The 23,866-nt window shown below is 41.8% G+C and overlaps 1 protein-coding gene across 1 annotated transcript in view; it reads right to left on the bottom strand.

Moving 5' to 3' along the window:
- The window catches only part of SPMIP3 (sperm microtubule inner protein 3), a 44,903-nt gene that overhangs the window by 6,379 nt on the left and 14,658 nt on the right, over positions 1 to 23,866 (bottom strand). The window contains exon 3 of the mRNA XM_082341640.1: positions 12,442 to 12,614. Within this exon, the coding sequence (XP_082197766.1) occupies positions 12,442 to 12,614 (173 nt within the window). The remainder of the gene's footprint in view (positions 1 to 12,441; positions 12,615 to 23,866) is intronic.

The raw sequence follows: 23,866 nt of genomic DNA on the forward strand, positions 1-23,866 counted from the left end.
TGGTGGCTTAAGGAAAGTAAGATGTGTGTTTTCAGAAAAGAAGGTGTGAGGAATGGAAATATATTTTGTTGAAAGGAAAAAAGGGTGATTTTGTCCTAGAGCTGGTTGTTTCTGAATGGGAAAAAATAAGGGACAAAATATGTCTACAGAAATTTGCAGAAGGTTTGTGGAAAAGGAACACTGAGAAGAGAATTTTGTATGTGGTCAGGATTTTCTAAGATTGGATTAAATTCAATTAGGTAAATGGATTTTATTAAGAGTAGGTGGATGCAAGACTGGATTTGGTTTCTCTCTCTCATAAGAGACCAAAGTTTTCCTGGAATGCTGCTTTTGATAACAGATTATGTGAGTTTCTGTGCCTTTAAGTGATCTGTATTTACTTTTGCAATCTTTTCTTTCACCTTAGCTCAAGGAATAATTTTTTCATGGTGACCTATGATTCTATCTGATTGGGTGTTTTAAAACTTTTTGAAATTTTTGACAGACTTCCCAAATATCAAGTTCTTTTGACCTCCAGCTAACTTTGGGGTGCTTCAAAGGGCCCTTGGAGCAACCCAAAGAGAGATCCTAAACTAGTTGGGTTCATTTGGTATGTTAAATTACATGGGAAACATTGTCCAAACTCGCTGTTGCTTGTGTCAAGTGGAATCATCAGGCTCTCCCCAGTTTTATCATAACCACCAAACAGATAAGGGAAAGGGTTTGGGGTTCTTCTGCTGTCTTGTCTCTCACCTTACTCTATGTCCAGAAATCCCCTTTGGGAATACTCCCACCTCTAGGCCCTCAGGTCCTGACTCCCGTGGCATTTTTCATTATGCCCAACTCCAATTCCTCCAGGAGTTCCTTTTTGCACCTCTAGGACCCCCTTCACTCCAGGCCTTGGCAGCCCAGACCTTGTTACAGACTACCTATTGGGCTGGCCACTTCCAAGCAGCCCACATCCTAGGCTTTATAGATGCTCATTCTTAAGGAATACACCCCAACCTAGGGAAACTTGTTATAGGACATAAGCTTTAGAGATAACAGATCCCCCTCAAGGAGAGCCCTGGCAATGCGCTGGCACTGACCCCTTGCATGAGGCACTGGGTCGACCAGAGACGCCTGGTTAGGAATTGATGGGAAAGTAGAGGACGCTCAAAATCCCATTAGGTAAGAAGGGAATTTGGAAGACACTCCGACCCCCTTCTGACAAAGGCCTCCTGGTAAAATGTCTCCAGGACACCAGACTTCATATCTAGGAGTGCTCTTTCTTGGTTGCAGGTTACGCAACATGGAAGGATCCTCTTCTAAGCCAGAAGAAACACCTCTGGAATGCATTCTTAAAAATTGGAAATTTTTAAAAACTAGATGGGCTGAAAAGGGGAAAACTTACACTTCACTGTAACACTGCCTGGCCTTTATATAAGTTGGGGGGATGGATAAAAATGGCCTGAAAATGGGTCTCTAAATTACAATATCATCTTGCAATTGGATCTTTACTGTTGCAGGATGGGAAAATGAACTGAGGTTCCCTATGTTCAAGCCTTCATGATCCTTTACCAAAACCTCGCTCTATGTGGCTCCTGTAATCAAAAGCCTGGGGAATCAGAAAACACTCCCAACATTTTAGATGATCCCCTTCTAATCCTCCCCAGTTCTCAGGGGGGAAACCAAGTCTCCACTGCTTCTCCGGAGCCACCTACCTCTCCAGAGGCACCTACTTCCCCAGAGGCACCTACTTCTCCAGATCCCTCTGACAAATCCCAAACTCCACCTCCCTATGTCCCTTTATACCCTCCATTACTCCAGAAAGGAGAGACTTGTCCCTCTGAGCTAACTCACAGTGCAACTTCCTAGCACCCAAGATCAGGAAACATATGCCCTCTTAGGGAAATGGCAAAAGGTGAAGGGACAATCAGAGTACATGTGCCCTTCTCTTTAAGTGACTTAGCCCAATGCAAGCAGAGACTGGCTGATTTTCTGAAGACTCTAGTCAAAGTTTGCTGAAGGGTTTCAGGCCCTAACTCTGGCCTTTGATTTAACTTGGAAGGATGTCCAAATAGTCCTATCTACTTGCTGTACCCCTGAGGAGAAACAGAGAATTTGGGCAGCAGCCCAGGGGCGCACTGACCAGCTTGCCGGGGACCAACACGAACTTTTTGTTATGGGAGGAGACGCAGCCCCAAATCAGGAGCCCCATTGGAATGATAATTCCTGGGAGGGAACAGAAGCCAGAAATCACATGATCCAATGGGTATTAGAAGGGATGAGAAAGTGTATCAAAAAGCCAGTTAACGATGAAAAGGTTAAAAGAGTGACACAAGAAGAAAAAGAAAATCCAGCCCTCTTTCAGGGACGGCTTATGGAGGCTTTTAGAAAATTTACTAATATTGCGCTGTCCATTCCCAAGGGTCAACCCCTGCTGGGACAACATTTTATCAGCCAGTACACTCCTGATATTAAGCAGAAGCTCCAGAAGTTACAATTAGGCCCACAAACCCCTATGCCCCAACTCCTAGAGGTGGCCTTTGGGGTACTTAATAATCGAGATCAAGCTGAGGAGGAAGAGAGAACCCAAGGTGAAAACAGGCAGGCCAGGGCTCATGCTAAACTGATAGCTATTGCTGTCTGTCATGCCATGTAACCTCAAGGCAACCTAAGGGGGCCAAGGAAGTTTAACCATCCATCCCACAAGGGGGAACACTTCAAATGTAAGTCAACTGACCACTGGGCCCAAAAGTGCCAAAAAAAAAAGCCCCCTGGTCCATGCGCAGTCTGCAAACAAATAGGTTATTGGAAGTGAGACTTTCCCCCATCCCAAAGGCGAAGGGGGGACTCCCACTTCAATACGGCCATGCTGGATGACTGAGGTGGCCTGGGGATTCTGGCAGCTCCCCTTCACAAGATGTCTATCTCCTTTGAGGAGCCCTGGTGGTCCTTAACATGGCAGGTAAGAAAATCAATTTTTTTAATTGATATGGGAGCCACTTACTCTGTCCTGATCTCTCACACTGGGCTTCTCTCCTCTAAAAGCTGTACAGTGACTGGTGTTGACAGAAAGCCTCACACCCATTACTTTACTGGGCCTCTCACTTGCCAATGTGAACAGCGTTTGATCTCACACAACTTTTCAGTTGTGCCTGGGTGTCCTACCCCACTACAGGGGAGAGACCTTCTGACCTCCCTTGGAGCCATATTATAATTAGGAGACCCCAAGCAGCCCCTTTTCTTGACTCTAAGACAAATCAGCTGGAAGAACAGGGGTCTATTCCCAGCCATATTCTACACTAAACCCTGCAGTTTGGGACAAAGGAATCCCTGGGAAGGCTATAAATGCCCAACCTATAAAAATTAGCCTTAAGCCAGAAGTCGCTCATCCTAACAAGAGAAAGTATCACATAAAGTTGGAAGCAAAAAAGGGTTTGCAACCCCTCATGAATAAATTCTTAAAACATGGCCTCTTAGTGCCCTGTCAGCCTCCATGCAAAACCCCTATTCTGCCAGTTGTTAAGCCAAATGGGGAATATTGAATGGTGCAAGACCTTAGAGCAGTAAATGATACAGTGGTCCCTATACATCCCCTTGTAGACAATCCTTACAGTATATAGTCCAGAAACCTGGAGATGCCAAATGGTTTACTGTGCTTGACCTCAAGGATGCCTTCTTTTGCATCCCAATTCATCCCTCATTACAGGATCTGTTTGCCTTCAAGTGGACTAACCCTCACTTGGGCCAAATGCAACAATATACAAGGACAGTATTGCCTCAGGGGTTTTGGGACAGTCCACAATTGTTCACCCAGGCCCTAGGAAAAGAACTAAGGGAAATACACCTAAAAGAAGAGGCTATTCTACAGTATGTGGGTGATATATTAATATGCAGCCACACCATGGAGGCCTCAGATCAGAATACCATAGAAGTCCTTAATTTCCTTGGGGCCTGGGGTTACAGGATATCCCAGAAAAAGGCACAAATTTCAAAACCACAACAAGTTAAATATCTGGGATATATTATAAACCCTGGAAGTAAACAGTTATCTCCAGATAGAAAACAAGTTATATTAGGCCTAAGTGCCCCAAAGACAAAAAAAAATCTTCGTACTTTCTTAGGCATGGCAGGATTTTGCAGAATTTGGATTCCAGGATTTGGACTAATGGCTAAGCCTCTATATGAAGCCACTAAAGGCCAGATACAGAACCATTACTTTGGAAGGGGGAAACAAGAAAAGGCTTTTAATAATATCAAATATTATTTGATATTATTAATATCAATAATATCTGGCCCTCATCAGAGATCCCGCTCTGAGTCTCCCTAATTTAAAAAAGCCATTTACCTTGTACATAGCTGAAAAGCAGGGGACAGCTCTGGGGGCTCCTTGTACAAAAGCTAGGAGAAGCTCCTCAGCCTATAGGCTATGTTTCCAAGCAGCTAGATTCCGTGGCCCGAGGTTGGCCTGGCTGCCTCCGGGTGGTAGCTGCCACTGCTTTATTAGTGGAAGAAGCTAGCAAGCTTACCTTTGGACAGCCGCTGGAAGTCCAGACCCCTCATCAAGTACAAGCGACTCTGGAGATTAAAGGCCACCATTGGCTAACTGGAGGCCACCTTACTAAGTACCAGGCTTTACTCCTTGACTCCCCAGAGCTAACTCTCAAAAGTTGCCACACCCTCATCCCGGCTACACTGATGCCCGCGGAAAGCCCAGAACTAACACATTCCTGCCTTAAGACCCTTGACCTGGTTTATGCCTGTAGGCCTGATCTAACAATCCAGGCCATAGAAAACCCTGAGAAAGCATGATTTACTGATGGCAGTAGTTTCATTAAAGATGGAGTCAGTAGGACAGGGTATGCTATTGTGAGTGCTTATAGCGTTACAGAAGCAAAACCTTTGCCACCTAACAAACACTTCAGCCCAGAGGGCTGAGGTAATAGAGCTAACTTGATCCTTAACCTTAGGGGAAGGAAAAATTATAAACATATATACAGACTCAAAATATGCCTTCCTTGTTTTACATGTCTAGGCAGCTATCTGGAAAGAAGAGGACTTTTAAATGCAAAACACTCCCCTGTGAAATATGGAGCTGAGATTTTACATCTCATAGAAGCAGCTCAAAACCAAAACTAGTAGCAGTCATTCACTGCTGCGGGCACCAAAAGGAAAAATCTCAAATTACGCAAGGGAACAACAGGGCAGATCGGGAGGCATAGAAACAGCCCTGATGCCCAGAAAAGAAATGGCTTTAATCCCATCCCTTACCCCTTCTAACGTCATACCTAGTTACTCAACTTCTAAGGAGAGCAGGGCACGAGACAAAGGGAGAACTAAGAGAACAGATGGCTGGTGGCACATACATCAGAAACTGCTCATACCCCTTTCTGAGCAGTGGAAAATTATTAAAGGACTACCTGATTCTCTCCATCTGGGGAGGGATCTAGAGTCCCTGCCCAAGGTGGTACTTGACAACTGATTAGCCCTCGATCATCTATTGGCAGAACAAAGAGGGGTGTGTGCAATTGCCAATACTTCTTGTTTTGCACATGTGTCAACACCTCTTCCCAGGTAGAAACCAACATTGAGAAAATTTGACAATAAGCCACCTGGGTTCAGCAGACAATTAATCACCAACTCTTTCTATTCAATATGGGCGGGGAGATTGAAAACTGCTTATCTAGTTTGTTCTCTTGGATTCCACAAGGTATAAAAAACTTTCTGGCAGGAGTTTTTCATTTTCTCATAACCCTTTTCTTTTCAGTCATACTGATTTATGCTATATTTTATCTAGTACTCCGTTGTCTTCCCTGCTGTTGTAAGCCTGTGACTAAGAATTTTTGGTTCAAGAAGGAGACCTGGGACCAACAGGTTCAGAGCTTCCATTCTAAAAATAGAGCAACATGTTAAACTTTAACCTTGAGGTTAACAAAATATACGCCCAAACAGAATGGCTTCTTGGCAGGGATGACGTAGTCTCCCCTGTGTGGTCAACAGTTAAGGAAACCCTCCCAAAGTTAACGTGGTTCCTTTCCTTTCTAAACCCTTTAATGGCTATTGTTGTTCTTCTCCTTTTTAGCCCTGGTTTGTTTAACCTTTTGGTTAAATTTGTGTCTTCTAGGCTCCAACAGTTTGAAGTAAGTCTCATGATGGCTCAAGGAATTCAAACCATTCCAGTAGAGAGTGGCCCAGGTCCCTACAGGTCCTTGGGACAGTCAGCAAGGGACTCATACACCTCTAGGGTAGGCTAGGGTCTGTGGCCCCTGTCCAGCAGGAAGAAATTTCAGAAGAAGAGAACTTCAGCCCCTTACCCCTTAAGAATAAAGGTGTAGGGCTTCCCTGGTGGTGCAGTGGTTAAGCATCTGCCTGCCAGTGCAGGGGACATGGGTTTGAGCCCTGGTCAGGGAAGATCCCACATGCCGTGGAGCAACTAAGCCCGTGCGCCACAACTACTGAAGCCCGTGCGCCACAACTACTGAAGCCCGTGAGCCACAACTACTGAGCCTGTGCTCTAGATCCCGTGAGCCACAACTACTGAATCCCCCGCCTAGAGCCTGTGCTCCGCAACAAGAGAAGCCACCACAGTGAGAAGCCCACCCACCGCCATGAAGAGTAGCCCCTGCTCGCTGCAGCTAGAGAAAGCCCGCGCCCAGCGACAAAGACCCAGTGCAGCCAAAAATAAATAAATAAAATAAATAAAATTTATTTAAAAAAAAAGAATAAGTGTGTAGAGTCTCTCAGGGGGAAGTGAGACAGGCTGGAACCCGGGACACTTTGCTGCAGTGCTTGCACCTGGACGAACTTCTCCTCAAGCAACAAAATACAAAGGAACTATAAGGGACTAAAAATTGTGTGCAGGCACAGTTGGGGCAAATTATGGACAACAAGATACAAAGAGATAAAAAAAAATCTAACTGCCACTTGTGAAGAGCCGAGTGCAAAAGCAGGGTATTGCACATGCCCCCTGCGCACACCACCACCAAAGGGGTGGGAAAAACACCTAAGCCACGCCTCCAGCCCCCCTGGACACACCCCTACCCTCACCCCATATAAGGAACCAGCTCGCGCACCCCACTGGGGAACCACCAAGGGAATGTGTTACTTGCTTTTGGTCCCTCCTGTGGCCGGCCAGCACAGGAACCCCAATAAAGCCTTGCCTGAATTTCTTGTCTAGCCTCTAGTCAATTTCTACTGATTGGGGAAGGCCAAGAACCCTGGTCGGTATCACTACCTCCCATCATCAGTTGCCTAAAGCACTGGTTCCTAACTTGGCTGCACAATGGAATTATCTGGAAGTTTTATAAATTATTGATGCCTGGGACCTTCTCCCTCCCACCAGGAGATTCTGACTTAATTGGTATTGGGTATATCCTGGGCATCTGGATTTTTACAAGTGATGTAGCTGAGGTTAAAAACCGTCAGCCTAACCCCTGCAATTGCCTCCTGACCCTTTGTATTCAATCTTTGCCCCACTCTACTCCCCATCCCGCCCCCTTTTTCTTCCCCACAGTTGGAGTAATCTTTTCAAAATGCAATTTTAATCGTGTCACCTCCACCCTCTTTAAAACTTTTCAAAAGTTTCCCATTAATCTCAGGCTAGAGGCCCCAAACCTGAAAATGGCCTGTAAAGCCCTCCTTGTCCTGACCTTTCTATCTCTTCAGCCATATCCTTCTTGACTTCTGGCCTCCAACACACTCATTTTTTTTTTACTTCTTCAAACATGTCATGCTCTTACCACAGTGCCTTTGCATATGCTGCACTCTCTGTGAAGCTCTTCCCCTCTTCCTTGCCTAGTTAACTTTTAGCTCATCTTTCAGCTCTCAACTTATCATTTCTCTGACCTGTTATATGCTCCTATAGCACCACATAAATTCTGCTTCATAGGATTTATGACAGGTGAAATTTTATGCTTATTTCTATGCTGGTTCCCCACCGAAGCTCCTTGAATGTAGAAACTTTGTGTCTATTTCTGTTTCACATGGTGTTGATGAAACCTTGCACACTGATTGGCATATAGTTAGGCTCTCAAATTAGTTACTGAAGGAATATGTATGAATGAATGAAAATGTGCTTGACATCAAATCTATCAGTGAGTTCAACTGATGTCAGCTCCAAAATATCTCTGGAACCCATTTATTCCTTTTCATCTTCCCTGCTGGTCTGAACCACCATCACCTCTGGTCTCAACTACTAAACAGTTTCCTCACTGGTCTGCAAGCCCTCCCTCTTGTTCCTCTCCAAACAGTGTCCTAATGGCAGGCAGACTGATCTTTTTAAAATACAAATGATATGCCACTCCTCTGTTCAAAATTATTCCAAGTCTTTCCATTGTTCTTAGAATAGAATCCAAACATCTTACCACTCTCACCCTCACTGACTACCCACCAAACTACACTGGCCTCCTTTCTGTTCCTCAAACATGCCAAGCCCTTTCCAGCTTTCAGGCTTCAGCATTTACTATTCCTTTTCCTGAAATGCTCTTTACATGGTTTTTTCTTATTTTCCAGGGCTCAGCGAAAACTGCATAGAGGTTTTCCCTGACTGCACTATTAAAAGTAACCTCCCCTGGCTATACTCATCACTCTGTTTACTTCCCTTATAGCACTACTACAATCTAAAATTTAAAAAAATATGTACTTGGTCATGCTCCATATCCCCCACCAGAATGTCAGCTCCATGAAAGCAGATGTCTTGTCTATCCCGGTCACTGTACCCCCAGCAGACAGCACAGTGTCTACTTTGTACTGGGTGCTCAGTCAATGACTGAATCATCTTATGATTGCCAGCTTCCAAGATGGACCCCAATGATTCTCAACCCCTGGTATCCGTGCCTTGGGTCCTCTCCTCCCACACTGCTTCAGGGCTGAGTGTTGTGTGACTTTTGAACCTAAGCCATAAAAGGCATTGCAGTTCCCAACTTTATCTCAGATTACTCATTCTAGGGGAAGCTAACTGCCATGCCATCAGGATGCTCAGCCTGGAAAGGCCCACCTGGAAAGGCATTGAGGTCTCAGTCCCCAACCAGCAGGTCACAGCCCTGTGAGTAGTCATACCTGACAACTATGTGAGTGAGCCACCTTGAGGGTGGGTGCTCCAGCCCCAGCTGAGCCTTCAGAGGATGAAGCACTCACTGACACTGAATGTTACCTTGAGAAAGACTCTGAGTCAGAACTGCCCACCTGAGCAGTTCTCAAATCCTAACCCACCAAAACCATGAGAGATAAAAAGCATCATCATTGATGTTTTAAGTCACTAAGTTTTGGAATGATTTGTTACTGCACAATAGATAACTAACATACACACAATCAATGAGTCAATGAATGGAGCAATGAATATTTCAACATAAATTTTCTCTTGAATTAGTCAGGCTTCAAACCTCACTAAGTAGGGCACTAGCCAATTCTGTCTTCTTGTGTTGCCTAGCCTACACTTTCCAGTACCATATTTTCAATTGTATACAGATCCCAACTTGACACTTCTTCTGCCTAAAACCATTATTTCTATCAGAGGCACCAACAATCCTGCAGTAGAAGTGGGAGGCTATGCAATTAGCTTTAATTTCTTTCCTGTGAATTCTCTACCAGTACTGTCGTTTCTCTCTCCTGATGCTTTGCCATATGAGTCTTCTTCCCATTTCCCGTGAAACTTCCTCAGTTCACTTTAAGAGCAAGGTCTGGGAGTGTGACATCTCCAGACATGACCTAGACTGATGACTTACCAGTTGCTTGCTTGAGTAGGTTTCTAAGTCTCTAAGCCTCCGTTTCCTCTTCTGCTAAATGAGGTTAATGACAATACCTACTTCATGGGGGCAATACAACTCACCGCAGCCCTGAGTGTGACACATGTATGAGTAAATCACTTAGCACAGTTTTGGGCACATGACAGATATTTTCAATTCTAGCAAGTAACCTAAAACGTAGACTTGAGTCTCTATTTTACAGACACAAAAAGGTTCAGAAAAGTCAAGTGTCTTGCCCAACACCACGCAGCTAGAATGTGCCAGGCCTGTAGCCCTCCAAGGCCTGGATTCTGTTCACTGCCTCTCACTACTCCATCCCGCGGTTCTGCCATGGCCTCCCAGCTGCTCTTCTCACCTGCCAGCTGTGTCTTCTCCCACCCATGCTAAGCAGCCTGACAGACTAACATCCTCTGAAGCTGACTGGGTCACTTCCTGGACTCTGATCCTACAATGGCTCTGATTGTCCAAATTCAACTTTCCAGACTCCTGCAGCTCCTCTTCAGTTCCAGGCATTCTCGCCCCCTCTGACCGTCCACACTTTCCTTCCCACTTCCTCCTTCTGCCTTGCCCAGTCAGCCAGGTCCTCATAGCTGGATTCCCCCCTGCTCTCCCGGACCTCACAAACCTCCCAACCTTCTTCTCATCTGCTGCCTCTGGTATGTCGCCCTGTTTCTTCTTTCCCATGCACATCTTATCTGTCAAGACCGAGCTTAGTTCCCCACGAGTGCATGCTGCTTTCCTGGCTGTTCTAGGCCCCAGTGACCTCATCTTTCAACTCCTGCTCCTCTACTTAGTACTTAATCACTCTCTGATAGGTTGACTGTTGCCTCATCTTCCCAATTAGCTTGTGAGCTCCCTGATGCTGAGCTCATAATCTGGACTTTTACCTCCTCCCATGGCACCTAGCCCAGGTATTTTCTTTGCTAGACGTTAACCTTGTTCTATAGGTTTGGAAAGAATTAGGAATTGTCTTCTAAAGTAAGCAAGGGAGAAACCTTTTGTGTCTGTCTAACAAGACTTCCGCATAGCAAAGGAATTGTAAAGAAGTGTTTACTATCACTTTGGAAACTAGAGGCCACCTAGAGTCCCTCATACAAAGGAAACAGATTTCACGCTCAGTCTCAAGAAACTGCTTCGGCCGTCCTGCAGGGACAGGAGCCCCACTAACACTTCCAGACGACCCCTTCTTTCCAAGCCCTCCTCAGCCCCAGCAGTGCCCCCACCCCACGGCTGACTCCCTTTAACATAACCTTCTTACAAGAGCGAGGGGATATGGGAATATATGTATACGTATAGCTGATTCACTTTGTTATACAGCAGAAACTAACAGAACATTTTAAAGCAATTATACTCCAATAAATATGTGAAAAAAACCCCAACAACATAACCCTCCTAAGGTCCCCCGCCTGCGGGACCCTAACTCCTACCACCCTGTACCTCATCCTCCAAATGACTTAATCTCAGCTCTCACCCTCCTCCCCATTCCCTCAGCTGACTCTCTTCTCAGGCTCCAACCTTCTCTCACCTCCCAGAAGCCAGGTTTGCCCTTATCCCAGACTCCTCCAGTCAATCTCTGGCCCCAATCCCAGCTTCATCCATTACCACCCCCATGCCTGGCTCAACTCCCCAAGATCTGCCTGGTCCTGCTGGGTTCCCACTCTTTCCGATTGCTGTCATTTGCTGTCCCCTCAGGACCTGAGTCCCAGCCCTGCTCTGGCATCCCATCCAGGCTGCAGGTCTTTTCTCAGGGGCGACAAGAAGGAGGGCAGATTCTTCCCATTCCCCATCCCGTTCCTCCCCACCATCCTTCTACTAGTTTTCTTATTTTTAATTTTATGAAAAAAAGTGGCTCGCTTTAAAGAAAACTGTTGAATAAATAGTAGTATAAGTGATGCTCAGCTGTGACAGAGACAATATAGCTTAAAGGTCCAGCACAGAGCTTGGCCTGGGGCTGAATTCTGCTTCTCCTAGGTACTGTGATTTGGGGCTAGTTAATTAACTGTCTCTGCAACTTTGTCACTGTTTACAGTGACCAAGAAATAATAGCATTTACCTCAGAGAGCCGTTAGAAGGACAAAATATGTGCCTGCTACAGTGTAAGAGCCTCAGAAATATTGGGGTTTACTCATTTAGAAAGTCTGTCAACGAAGGAATCCATTCCGTGACTAAAATCCAAAGTGTCAGTGACTACAGAAATACAGGTAATGTTTCAGGTCATGTTCATGTGTACCCCCCAGGGTCATATCTGTGGCGGGCCTCGGCCCCTCAGTACTCTCACACAGGCTGCAACATGGAGAAATACTACATAGGGAATTTAGAATTTTTGAAACACACCTCCAGTTATAAAATAATTGCCAGGAATCCATTTCAAATAGGAGAATGAGGGGGGAAAATTCCTCTAACAATATGTTTAGGCACAATAACAAATTTGTCAAGTGATAAAGTGCTCTGAGGAGTGGTCAGACTCAAGTTTGCTTCCTACCAAGGACATTTATGAATTTTCAGTCTTAAAGTCTTCTGTACAAGGAGCTAGGGGGAGGAGGAAAGGAGGAAGCAGTCTAGGGGCAGCTCCCTAAATCCTTCTTCCTGCACCCAGACACACACGCATCCCCTTCCCCCGTAATGGGACTAGTCCCAGACTTACTCCCTGAGACGGCAAGCCCATGGGAGATGCTCATCTGTGGCCCAGGCAAGGTTTTGCTTTCAGAGAGTAAGAACACTTGATCTGACTTACCCATCTTGTAAAATGGCAAAGAATAGTCTCTTTGGTACGTAGTTTCTTTATACCATGGTTCGGCAGGCTTTGAATGTCTTCGAAAACAAATGTATTGAATGAGAGTTTGTTGGTCTAATTGAGGCTGATACTGACTTTTTCTCTTAGGTGGAATTTCCAAGTCTATGAGAGGTCTAAATGAAAATAAAAACAGCTTGCTGAATACCCATTCAGTAGAAGAAAAACATTCCACTTTCTCATCAGCTGAAATCTATTCCCTAAAAGTGGCCAGGAGGCTACCAAGATAGTATCGGCAAGACTCCATAACTCCAAGGCTAGCCCTGGCAAAATTATCAGTAGATGGTTCAAGGATTCCAGACCCCTGTTCTTCCCTTTAACATCCCTCCTCCTTCCCAATCACAGGTCACAGAAGGTGACCTACATCAAAACTTCCTCTGGAGCTGCCTACGTATGGCTACTTCCTATACTCCAGATCTTCCCAATGCTCTTTTGCAATGTAATTTTTCTGTGGATATTTGGTACCCGCAAGGAACTAATGCTTTCTTTTGACCAGACTAACCACTATGGTGCATATTGGTGTTTGATGAACCTGAAATTGGTTACAACCTTCTTGTACCCTCTACTCAGATGAGAACCCTATGAAGGTAAAGGTAAAGAAGAATCAAAATGTAGTGGTGGAATATCTTCATATACTTGTGGGAGTATACATTCACTGTTGCAACTTGTTTGAGAAGACTTTGGTGATATGTATTAAACCTTTAAACTGTGTATATATTTTGTCCTAGAAACCCAGAATTTAGGGATATCAACAAAGACTTAGCTCTAAGAAGGCTTGTCAAAGTGTTTTTATGATAATAAAAAGAGTGGAAACAACTTTCATGTGGAAAAAGATAGGAAATTATTTAGACAATGATACAGAGATATAGAGAAATACCATGCCAACATTAAAGTGATGCTGTAGAATTATAATATTTGAGATGGAAAAAAAGTCCACAATATATTATATATAAAGAAGGATTTCAATTGAATTGTACACTTTAAATGGATGAATTGTATCGTATGAATTATCTCAATAAAGCTGTTATACAAAAAATGGTTTCAATCAACAAAATATTAGCAAACTGAATTCAACAAAACATTAAAAGGCTCATACACCATGATCAAGTGGGGTTTATTCCAGGGATACAAGGATGGTTCAATATCCACAAATCAATCAATGTGATACACCACATTAACAGAATAAAAGAGAAAAATCATGTTTTCATTTTGACAGATACACAAGAAGCATTTGACAAAATTCAGCATCCATTTATGATTAAAACTTTCAACAAACTGGGTATAGAGGGAATATACTCCAACATAATAAAGGCCATGTATGACAAGCCCACAGCTCACATCATACTCAATGATGACATGCTTTTCCTCTAAAATCAGGAACCAGACAAGGATGTCCACTGTCTCCACTTTTATTCAACATAGTATTGAAAGTCCTATCCAGAGTAATTAGGCAAGAAAAAGAAATAAAAGTCATCGAAATAGGAAAGGAAGAAATAAAACTGCATTTATTTGCAGATCACATGACCTTATATATAAAAAAACCCTAAAAATGTTATCAAATAGCTGTTAGAACTAATAAACAAATTCAGTAAATTTGCAGGATACAAAATCAATATAAAAATATCTATTGTGTTTCTTCTATAACTAATAATGAATTATCTGGCAAAGAAATTAAGAAAACAATCCCATTTTCAGTTTCATCAAAACAACAAAATACTCAGAAATAAATTTAACCAAGAAGGTGAAAGACCTGTATACTGTAGATATAAGACACTGATGAAAGAAATGGAAGAAAACACAAATAAATGGAAAGATATTCCATGCTCACACATTGGAAGTATTAATATTGTAAAAATTTCCACACTATCAAAGCAATCTACAGATTCAATGCAATCCCTATCAAAATTCCAATGGCATGTTTTCATAGAAATCAAACAAACAATTCTAAAATTTGTATGGAATCACCAAAAACCCCAGATAGCCAAAGCAGTCCTGAGGAAGAAGAACAAGGCTGGAGATATCACATTTTCTGATTTTAAACTGTATTACAAAGCTATAATAATCAAAAACAGTATGGTATTGGTATATAAATGGACACATAGATTAATGGAATAGAATAGTGAGCCCATAAATAAACCAAAGCATATATAGTCAATTAATTTATGACAAATGAGCCAAAGTATACAATGGGAAAAGAATAGTCTCTTCAGTAAAGTGTGCTGGGAAAATTGGACAGCCACATTCAAAAGAATGAAACCAGGTCCCTATCTTATACCATTCACAAAATGGGTTAAAGATTTTAATGTAAGACCTGAAATCATAAAACTCTTAGAAGAAAACATAGGGAGTAAGGTTTTGACATCAGTCTTGGCAATGATTTTTTGGATTTGACACCAAAAACAGGCAACAAAAGCAAAAATAAATAAACATCAAACTAAAAAGCTTCTGCACAGCAAAGGAAACCATCAACAAAATGAAACAGCAACCTACAGAATGTGAGAAAATAATTATCAATCATATATCTGATAAGGAGTTAATATCCAAAACATGTAAAGAACTCATACTACTCAATAGCAAAAAAAAAAAAAAAAAAAAAAACCCAAAAGGAATACAAAACAAAAAACCTATTCAATTAAAAAATGGGCAGAGGGACTGAATAGACTTTTTTTTCCACAAAAGACTTGTAGATGGCCAACAGGTACATGAAAATGTGCTCAATATCACTAATCATTAGAGAAATGCAAATCAAAACCACAATGAGATATCACCTCACACCTGTCAGAATGGCTATCATCAAAAAGACTACAAATAGCAAGTGTTAGCAAGGATGTGGAGAAAAAGAAATACTCATGCACTGTTGGTGGGAATGTAAGTTGGTTGCAGCCACTATGGAAAACAATATGGAGATTCCTCAAAAAACTAAAAATAGAACCACCATATGATCCAGCAATTCCACTTCTGGGTATTTATCCAAAGGAAACAAAATCACTATTTCAAAAAGATATCTGCACTCCCATGTTCATTGCAGCATTATTTACAATGGCCAACACATTGAAACAACCTAAGTGTCCATTGACAAATGAATAGATAAAAAATATGTGGACTATATATGATATATTAATGTAATAATTATTAATAATAATTATAATAATTAATCAATATTAAATATAATAATTATTATATTAATTAAATATAAGAGTATTCATTGTGTGTGTGTATGTGTGTATATATATATATACCGTGAAATACTATTCAGGCTAAAAAAGAAGAAAAGCCTGGAGAGACCTTCAAGATGGTGGAGGAGTAAGACGTGGAGATCACCTTCCTCCCCACAAATACATCAGAAATACATCTACACGTGAAACAACTCCTACAGAACACCTATGGAACGCTGGCAGAAGACCTCAGACCTCCCAAAAGGCAAGAAACTCCCCACGTACCTGGGTAGGGCAAAAGAAAAATCATAGACAAAAGAATAGGGATGGGACGTGCACTTCTTGGGGGGAGCTGTGAAGGAGGAAAAGTTTCCACACACTAGGAAGCCCCTTCACTGGTGGAGATGGGGGGTGGCGGGGTGGGGGGAAGGTTTGGAGCAACGGAGGAGAGTGTGGCAACAGGGGTTCAGAGAGCAAAGCAGAGAGATTCCTGCTTAGAGGATCAGTGCCAACCAGCACTCACCAGCCTGAGAGGCTTGTCTGCTCACCCACCAGGGCAGGTGGGGGCCGGGAGCTGAGGCTCCAGCTTTGGAGGTCAGATCCCAGGGAGAGGACTGGAGTCGGCCGTGTGAACACAGCCTGAAGGGGGCTAGTGCATCACAGCTAGCCAGGATGGAGTCCGGGAAAAAGCCTGGAACTGCCTAGGAGGCAAGAAACCATTGTTTCGGGGTGCGCGCAGAGAGAGGATTCAGAACACTGCCTAAACGAGCTCCAGAGACAGATGTGGGCCGTGGCTATCAGCGCGGACACCAGAGACGGGCATGAAACTCTAAGGCTGCTGCTGCAGCCACCAAGAAGCCTGTGTGCAAGCACAGGCCACTATCCATACCTCCCCTCCCGGGAGCCTGTGCAGCCCGCCACTGCCAGGGTCCTGTGATCCAGGGACAACTTCCCCAGGAGAGCACACAGCGCACCTCAGGCTGGTGCAATGTTATGCTGGCATCTGCTGCCGCAGGCTTGCCCTGCATCCCCTACCCCTCCCTCCCCCCGGCCTGAGTGAGCCAGAGCCCCCTAATCAGCTGCTCCTTTAACCTTGTCCTGTCTGAGCAAAGAACAGATGCTCTCAGGCGACCTACATGCAGAGTCAGGGCCAAATCCAAAGCTGAACCCCAGCAGCTGTGCAAACAATGAAGAGAAAGGGAAATCTCTCCCAGCAGCCTCAGGAGCAGTGGATTAAATCTCCACAATCAACTTGATGTACCCTGCATCTGTGGAATACCTGAATAGACAATGAGTCATCCCAAAATTGAGGTGGTGGACTTTGGGAGCAATTGTAGACTTGGGGTTTGCTTCCTGCATTTAATTTGTTTCTGGTTTTATGTTTATCTTAGTTTAGTATTTAGAGATTACTATCACTGGTAGATTTGTTTATAGATTTGGTTGCTCTCTTCCTTTTTATTTTAATATATAGATACGTATATTTTTTCCCTTTTTCTCTTTTTTGTGAGTGTGTACGTGTATGCTTCTTTGTGTGATTTTGTCTGTATAGATTTGCTTTTATCATTTGTCCTAGAGTTCTGTCTGTGCGTTTTATGTTTTTTGTTTTAGTATGGCTTTTAGTGCTTGTTATCATTGGTGGATTTGTTTTTTGGTTTGGTTGCTCTCTTCTTTCTTTCTTTCTTTTCTTTTTTCTTCATTACTTTTTAATAATTTTTTTATTTTTTATTTTAATAACTTTCTTTTCTTTCTTTCTTCTTTCTTTCTGTCTTCCTTCCTTCCTTTCTTTCATTTCTTTCTTTCTTTCTCTTTCTTTCTTTCTTTCTTCCTTCCTTCCTTTTCCTGTCTTTCTTTCTTTCTTTCTTTCTTTCTTTCTTTCTTTCTTTCTTTCTTTCTTTCTTTCTCCCTTTTCTTCTGAGCAGTGTGGCTGACAGGGTCTTGATGTTCCAGCCAGGTGTCAGGCCTGTGCCTCTGATGTGGGAGAGCCGAGTTCAGGACACTGGTCCACCAGAGACCTCAGGCTCCACGTAATATCAAACAATGAAAACTCTCCCAGAGATCTCCATCTCAACGCTAAGACCCAGCTCGACTCAATGACCAGCAAGCTACAGTGCTGGACACCCTATGCCAAACAACTACCAAGACAGGAACACAACCCCATCCATTAGCAGAGAGGCTGCCTAAAATCACAATGTCACAGACACCCTAAAACACACCACCGGACGCGGTCCTGTCCACCAGAAAGACAAGATCCAGCCTCATCCACCAGAACACAGGCACCAGTCCCCTCCACCAGGAAGCCTACACAACCCACTGAACTAACCTTAGCCACTGGGGGCAGACACCAAAAACAATGGGAACTACGAACCTGCAGCCTGCAAAAAGGAGACCCCAAACACAGTAAGTTAAGCAAAATGAGAAGACAGAGAAATATGCAGCAGATGAAGGAGCAGGGTAAAAACCCACCAGAACAAAAAAATGAAGAGGAAATAGGCAGTCTACCTGAAAAAGAATTCAGAGTAATGATAGTAAAGATGATCCAAAATCTTGGAAATAGAATGGAGAAAATACATGAAACATTTAACAAGGACCTAGAAGAACTAAAGAGCAAATAAACAATGATGAACAACACAAAAAATGAAATTAAAAATTCTCTGGAAGGAATCAATAGCAGAATAACTGAGGCATTAGAACGGAAAAGTGACCTGGGAGATAAAATAATGGAAATAACTACCTCAGAGCAGAATAAAGAAAAAAGAATGAAAAGAATTGAGGACAGTCTCAGAGGCCTCTGGGACAACATTAAACACACCAACATTCGAATTATAGGGGTCTCAGAAGAAGAAGAGGAAAAGAAAGGGACTGAGAAAATATTTGAAGAGATTATAGTTGAAAACTTCCCTAATATGGGAAAGGAAATAGTCAATCAAGTCCAGGAAGCACAGAGAGTCCCATACAGGAGAAATCCAAGGAGAAACACGCCAAGACACATATTAATTAAACTATCAAAAATTAAATACAAAGAAAAAATATTAAAAGCAGCAAGGGGGAAAAACAACAAATAGTATACAAGGGAATCCTCATAAGGTTAACAGCTAATGTTTCAGCAGAAACTGCAAGCCAGAGGGAGTGGCAGGACATATTTAAAGTGATGAAAGGGAAAAACCTGCAACCAAGATTACTCTATCCAGCAAGGATCTCATTCAGATTTGATGGAGAAATTAAAAACTTTACAGACAAGCAAAAGCTAAGAGAATTCAGCACCACCAAACCAGCTTTACAACAAATGCTAAAAGAATTTCTCTAGGCAGGATAAACAAGAGAAGGAAAAGACATACAATAACAAACCCAAAACAATTAAGAAAATGGTAAGAGGAACATACATATTGATAACTACCTTAAATGTAAATGGATTAAATGCTCCCAACAAAAGACATCGACTGGCTCAATGGATACAAAAACAAGACCTGTATGTATGCTGTCTACAAGAGACCCACTTCAGACCTAGGGACACATACAGACTGAAAGTGAGGAGATGGAAAAAATATTCCATGCAAGTGGAAATCAAAAGAAAGCTGGAGTAGCAACTCTCATATTAGACAAAATAGACTTTAAAATAAAGACTATTACAAGAGACAAAGAAGGACACTACATAATGATCAAGGTGTCAACCCAAGAAGAAGATATAACAATTGCTGGAGCATTGATGTGCTCCAAAATAGGAGCACCTCAATACATAAGGCAAATGCTAACAGCCATAAAAGAGGAAATTGACAGTAATATAATCATAGTAGAGGACTTTAACACCCCACTTTCATGAATGGACAGATCATCCAAAATGAAAATAAATAAGGAAACACAAGCTTTAAATGATACATTAAACAAGATGGAATTAATTGATATTTATAGGACATTCCATCAAAAACAGCAGAATACACTTTCTTCTCAAGTGCTCATGGAATATTCTCCAGGATAGATCATATCTTGGGTCCCAAATCAAACCTCGGTAAACTTAAGAAAGTTGAAATTGATCAAGTATCTTTTCTGACCATAATGTTATGAGACTAGATATCAGTTACAGGAAAAAATCTGTAAAAAATACAAACACATGGAGGGTAAACAATACACTACTTAATAATCAAGAGAGCACTGAAGAAATCAAAGAGGAAATACAAAAATACCTAGAAACAAATGACAATGAAAGCACGACGACCCAAAACTTATGTGATGCAGCAAAAGCAGTTCTAAGAGGGAAGTTTATAACAATACAATCCGACCTCAAGAAACAAGAAACATCTCAAAGAAACAACTTAACCTTACACCTATAGCAATTAGAGAAAGAAGAACAAAAAAACCCCAAAGTTAGCAGAAGGAAAGAAATCATAAAGATCAGATCAGAAATAAATGAAAAAGAAATGAAGGAAACAATAGCAAAGATCAATAAAACTAAAAGATGGTTCTTTGAGAAGATAAACAAAATTGATAAACCATTAGCCAGACTCATCAAGAATAAAAGGGAGAAGACTCAAATCAATAGAAGTAGAAATGAAAAAGGAGAACTAACAACTGACACTGCAGAAATACAAAGGATCATGAGAGATTATTACAAGCAATTATATGCCAATAAAATGGACCACCTGGAAGTAATGGACAAATTCTTAGAAAAGCACAACCTTCCTAGACTGAACCAGGAAGAAATAGAAAATATAAACAGGGCTTCCCTGGTGGTGCAGTGGTTGAGAATCTGCCTGTCAATGCAGGGGACACGGGTTCGAGCCCTGGTCTGGGAAGATCCCACATGCCGCGGGGCAACTGGGCCCGTGAGCCACAACTACTGAGCCTGCACATCCGGAGCCTGTGCTCCGCAACAAGAGAGGCCGCGATAGTGAGAGGCCTGTGCACAGCAATGAAGAGTGGCCCCCGCTTGCCGCAACTAGAGAAAGCCCTCGCACAGAAACGAAGACCCAACACAGCCAAAATAAATAAATAAAAATAAATAAATTTAAAACTATATATATATCGTCTCAAAGAGGGCTGCACAGTACTTGCGATTTAAAAAAAAAAAATGACCTAACAAAAATCTATAAAAAAAAAAAATATGTATATATAAACAGACCAATCACAAGCACTGAAATTGAGACTGTGATTAAAAATCTTCCAACAAACACAAGCCCAGGACCAGATGGCTTCACAGGAGAATTCTATCAAATATTTACAGAAGACATAACACCTATCCTGCTCAAACTCTTCCAAAATATAGCAGAGGGAGGGACACTCCCAAACTCATTCAATGAGGGCACCATCACCCTGATACCAGACAAATATATCACAAAGAAAGGAAACTACAGGCCAATATCAATGATGAACCTAGATGCAAAAATCCTCAACAAAATACTAGCAAACAGAATCCAACAGCACATTAAAAGGATCATACACCATGATCAAGTGGGATTTATCCCAGGAATGCAAGTGTTCTTCAATATATACAAATCAATCAATGTGATACACCATATTAACAAATTGAAGGAGCAAAACCATATGCTCATCTCAAGAGATGCAGAAAAAGCTTTCAACAAAATTCACCACCCATCTATGGTAGAAACCCTCCAGAAAGTAAGCATAGAGGGAACTTACCTCAACATAATAAAGGCCATATATGACAAACCCACAACCAACATCGTTCTCAATGGTGAAAAACTGAAACCATTTCCTCTAAGATCAGGAACAAGACAAGGTTGTCCATTCTCAGCACTATTATTAAACAGTTTTGGCAGTTTTAGCCACAGCAATCAGAGAAGTAAAAGAAATAAAAGGAATCCAAATCGGAAAAGAAGTGATGCTGTCACTGTTTGCAGATGACATGATACTATACATAGAGACTCCTAAAGATGCTACCAGAAAACTACTAGAGCTAATCAATGCATTTGGTAAAGTAGCAGGATACAAAATTAATGCACAGAAATCTCTCACATTCCTATACACTAATGATGAAAAATCTGAAAGAGAAACTAAGGAAACACTCACATTTACCATTGCAACAAGAAGAATAAAATAGCTAGGAATAAACCTACCTAAGGAGACAAAAGACCTGTATGCAGAAAACTATGACATTGATGAAAGAAATTAAAGATGATACAAACAGATGGAGAGATATACCATGTTCTTGGATTGGAAGAATCAACATTGTGAAAATGACTATACTCTCCAAAGCAATCTACGGATTCAATGCAATTCTTACCAAACTACCAATGACATTTTTCACAGAACTAGAACAAAAAATTTCACAATTTGTATGGAAACACAAAAGACCCCCAATAGCCAAAGCAATCTTGAGAAATAAAAATGGAGCTGGAGAAATCAGGCCCCCTGACTTCGGACTATACTACAAAGCTACAGTAATCAAGACAGTATGGTACTGGCACAAAAAGAGAAATATAGATCAATGGAACAGGATAGAAAGCCCAGCAATATACCCACACACCTTTGGTCACCTTATCTTTGATAAAAGAGGCAAGAGTATACAATGGAGAAAAGACAGCCTCTTTAATAAGTGGTGCTGGGAAAACTGGACAGCTACATGTAAAAGAATGAAATTAGAACACTCCCTAACACCATACACAGAAATAAACTCAAAATGGATTTGAGACCTAAATGTAAGACTGGACACTATAAAACTCTTAGAGGAAAACATAGGCAGAACACTCTATGACAAAAATCACAGCAAGATCCTTTTTGACCCACATCCTAGAGAAATGGAAATAAAAACCCAAATAAACAAATGGGACCTAATTTAACTTAAAAACTTTTGCACAGCAAAGGAAACCATAAACAAGACCAAAAGACAACCCTCAGAATGGGAGAACATATTTGCAAATGAAGCAACTGGCAAAGGATTAATCTCCAAAATTTACAAGCAGCTTATTCAGCTCAATATCAAAAAAACAAACAACCCAATCCAAAAATGGGCAGAAGACCTAAATAGACATTTCTCCAAAGAAGATATACAGATGGCCAACAAACACATGAAAGGATGCTCAACATCACTAATTATTAGAGAAATGCAAATCAAAACTACAATGAGGTATCACCTCTCACCAGTCAGAATGGCCATCATCAAAAAATCTACAAACAATAAATGCTGGAGAGGGTGTGGAGAAAAGGGAACCCTCCTGCACTGTTAGCGGGAATGTAAATTGATACAGCCACTATGAAGAACAGTATGGAGGTTCCTTAAAAAACCAAAAATAGAACTACCATATGACCCAGCAACCCCACTACTGGGCATATACCCTGAGAAAACCATAATTCAAAAAGAATCATGTACCACAATGTTCATTGCAGCACTACTTAGAATAGCCAGGACATGGAAGCAACCCTAGTGTCCATTGACAGACGAATGGATAAAGAAGATGTGGCACATATATACAATGGAATATTACTCAGCCATAAAAAGAAATGAAGTTATTTGTAGTGAGGTGGATGGACCTAGAGTCTGTCATACAGAGTGTAGTAAGTCAGAAAGAGAAAAACAAGTACTGTATGCTAACACATATATATGGAATCTAAAAAAGAAAAAAAAAAGTTTCTGAAGAACCTAGGGGCAGGACAGGAATAAAGATGCTGACGTAGAGAATGAACTTGAGGACACGGGGAGGGGGAAGGGTAAGCTGGGATGAAGTGAGAGAGTGGCATGGACATATATACACTACCAAACGTAAAATAGATAGCTAGTGGGAAGCAGCCGCATAGCACAGGGAGATCAGCTTGGTGCTTTGTGACCACCTAGAAGGGTGGGATAGGGTGGGTGGGAGGGAGACGCAAGAGGGAGGAGATATGGGGATATATGTATATGTATAGCTGATTCACTTATTCATTTATTTGTTATAAAGCAGAAACTGACACACCATTATAAAGCAATTATACTCCAGTAAAGGTGTTAAAAAAAAGAAATAAAACCACTTAAAGCCACCAAAAAAAGAAGAAAAGCATGCCATTTGTGACAACATGGATGGACCTTGAGGGTATTTTGCTAGGTGAAATAAGTCAGGCAGAGAAATACAAATACTGTATAATCTCACTTATATGTGGAATGTAAAAAAACTGAATTCATAAAAACAGAACACAGAATAGTGATTGCCAAAGGTGAGGTGTGGGGGGTGGCGGAAATGGGCGAAGATGGTCAAAAGGTACAAAATTTCAGATATAAAATAAGTTCT

Source organism: Balaenoptera borealis (assembly GCF_965194805.1).
Source record: "Balaenoptera borealis genome assembly, chromosome: 1".
NCBI lineage: Eukaryota > Metazoa > Chordata > Mammalia > Artiodactyla > Balaenopteridae > Balaenoptera > Balaenoptera borealis.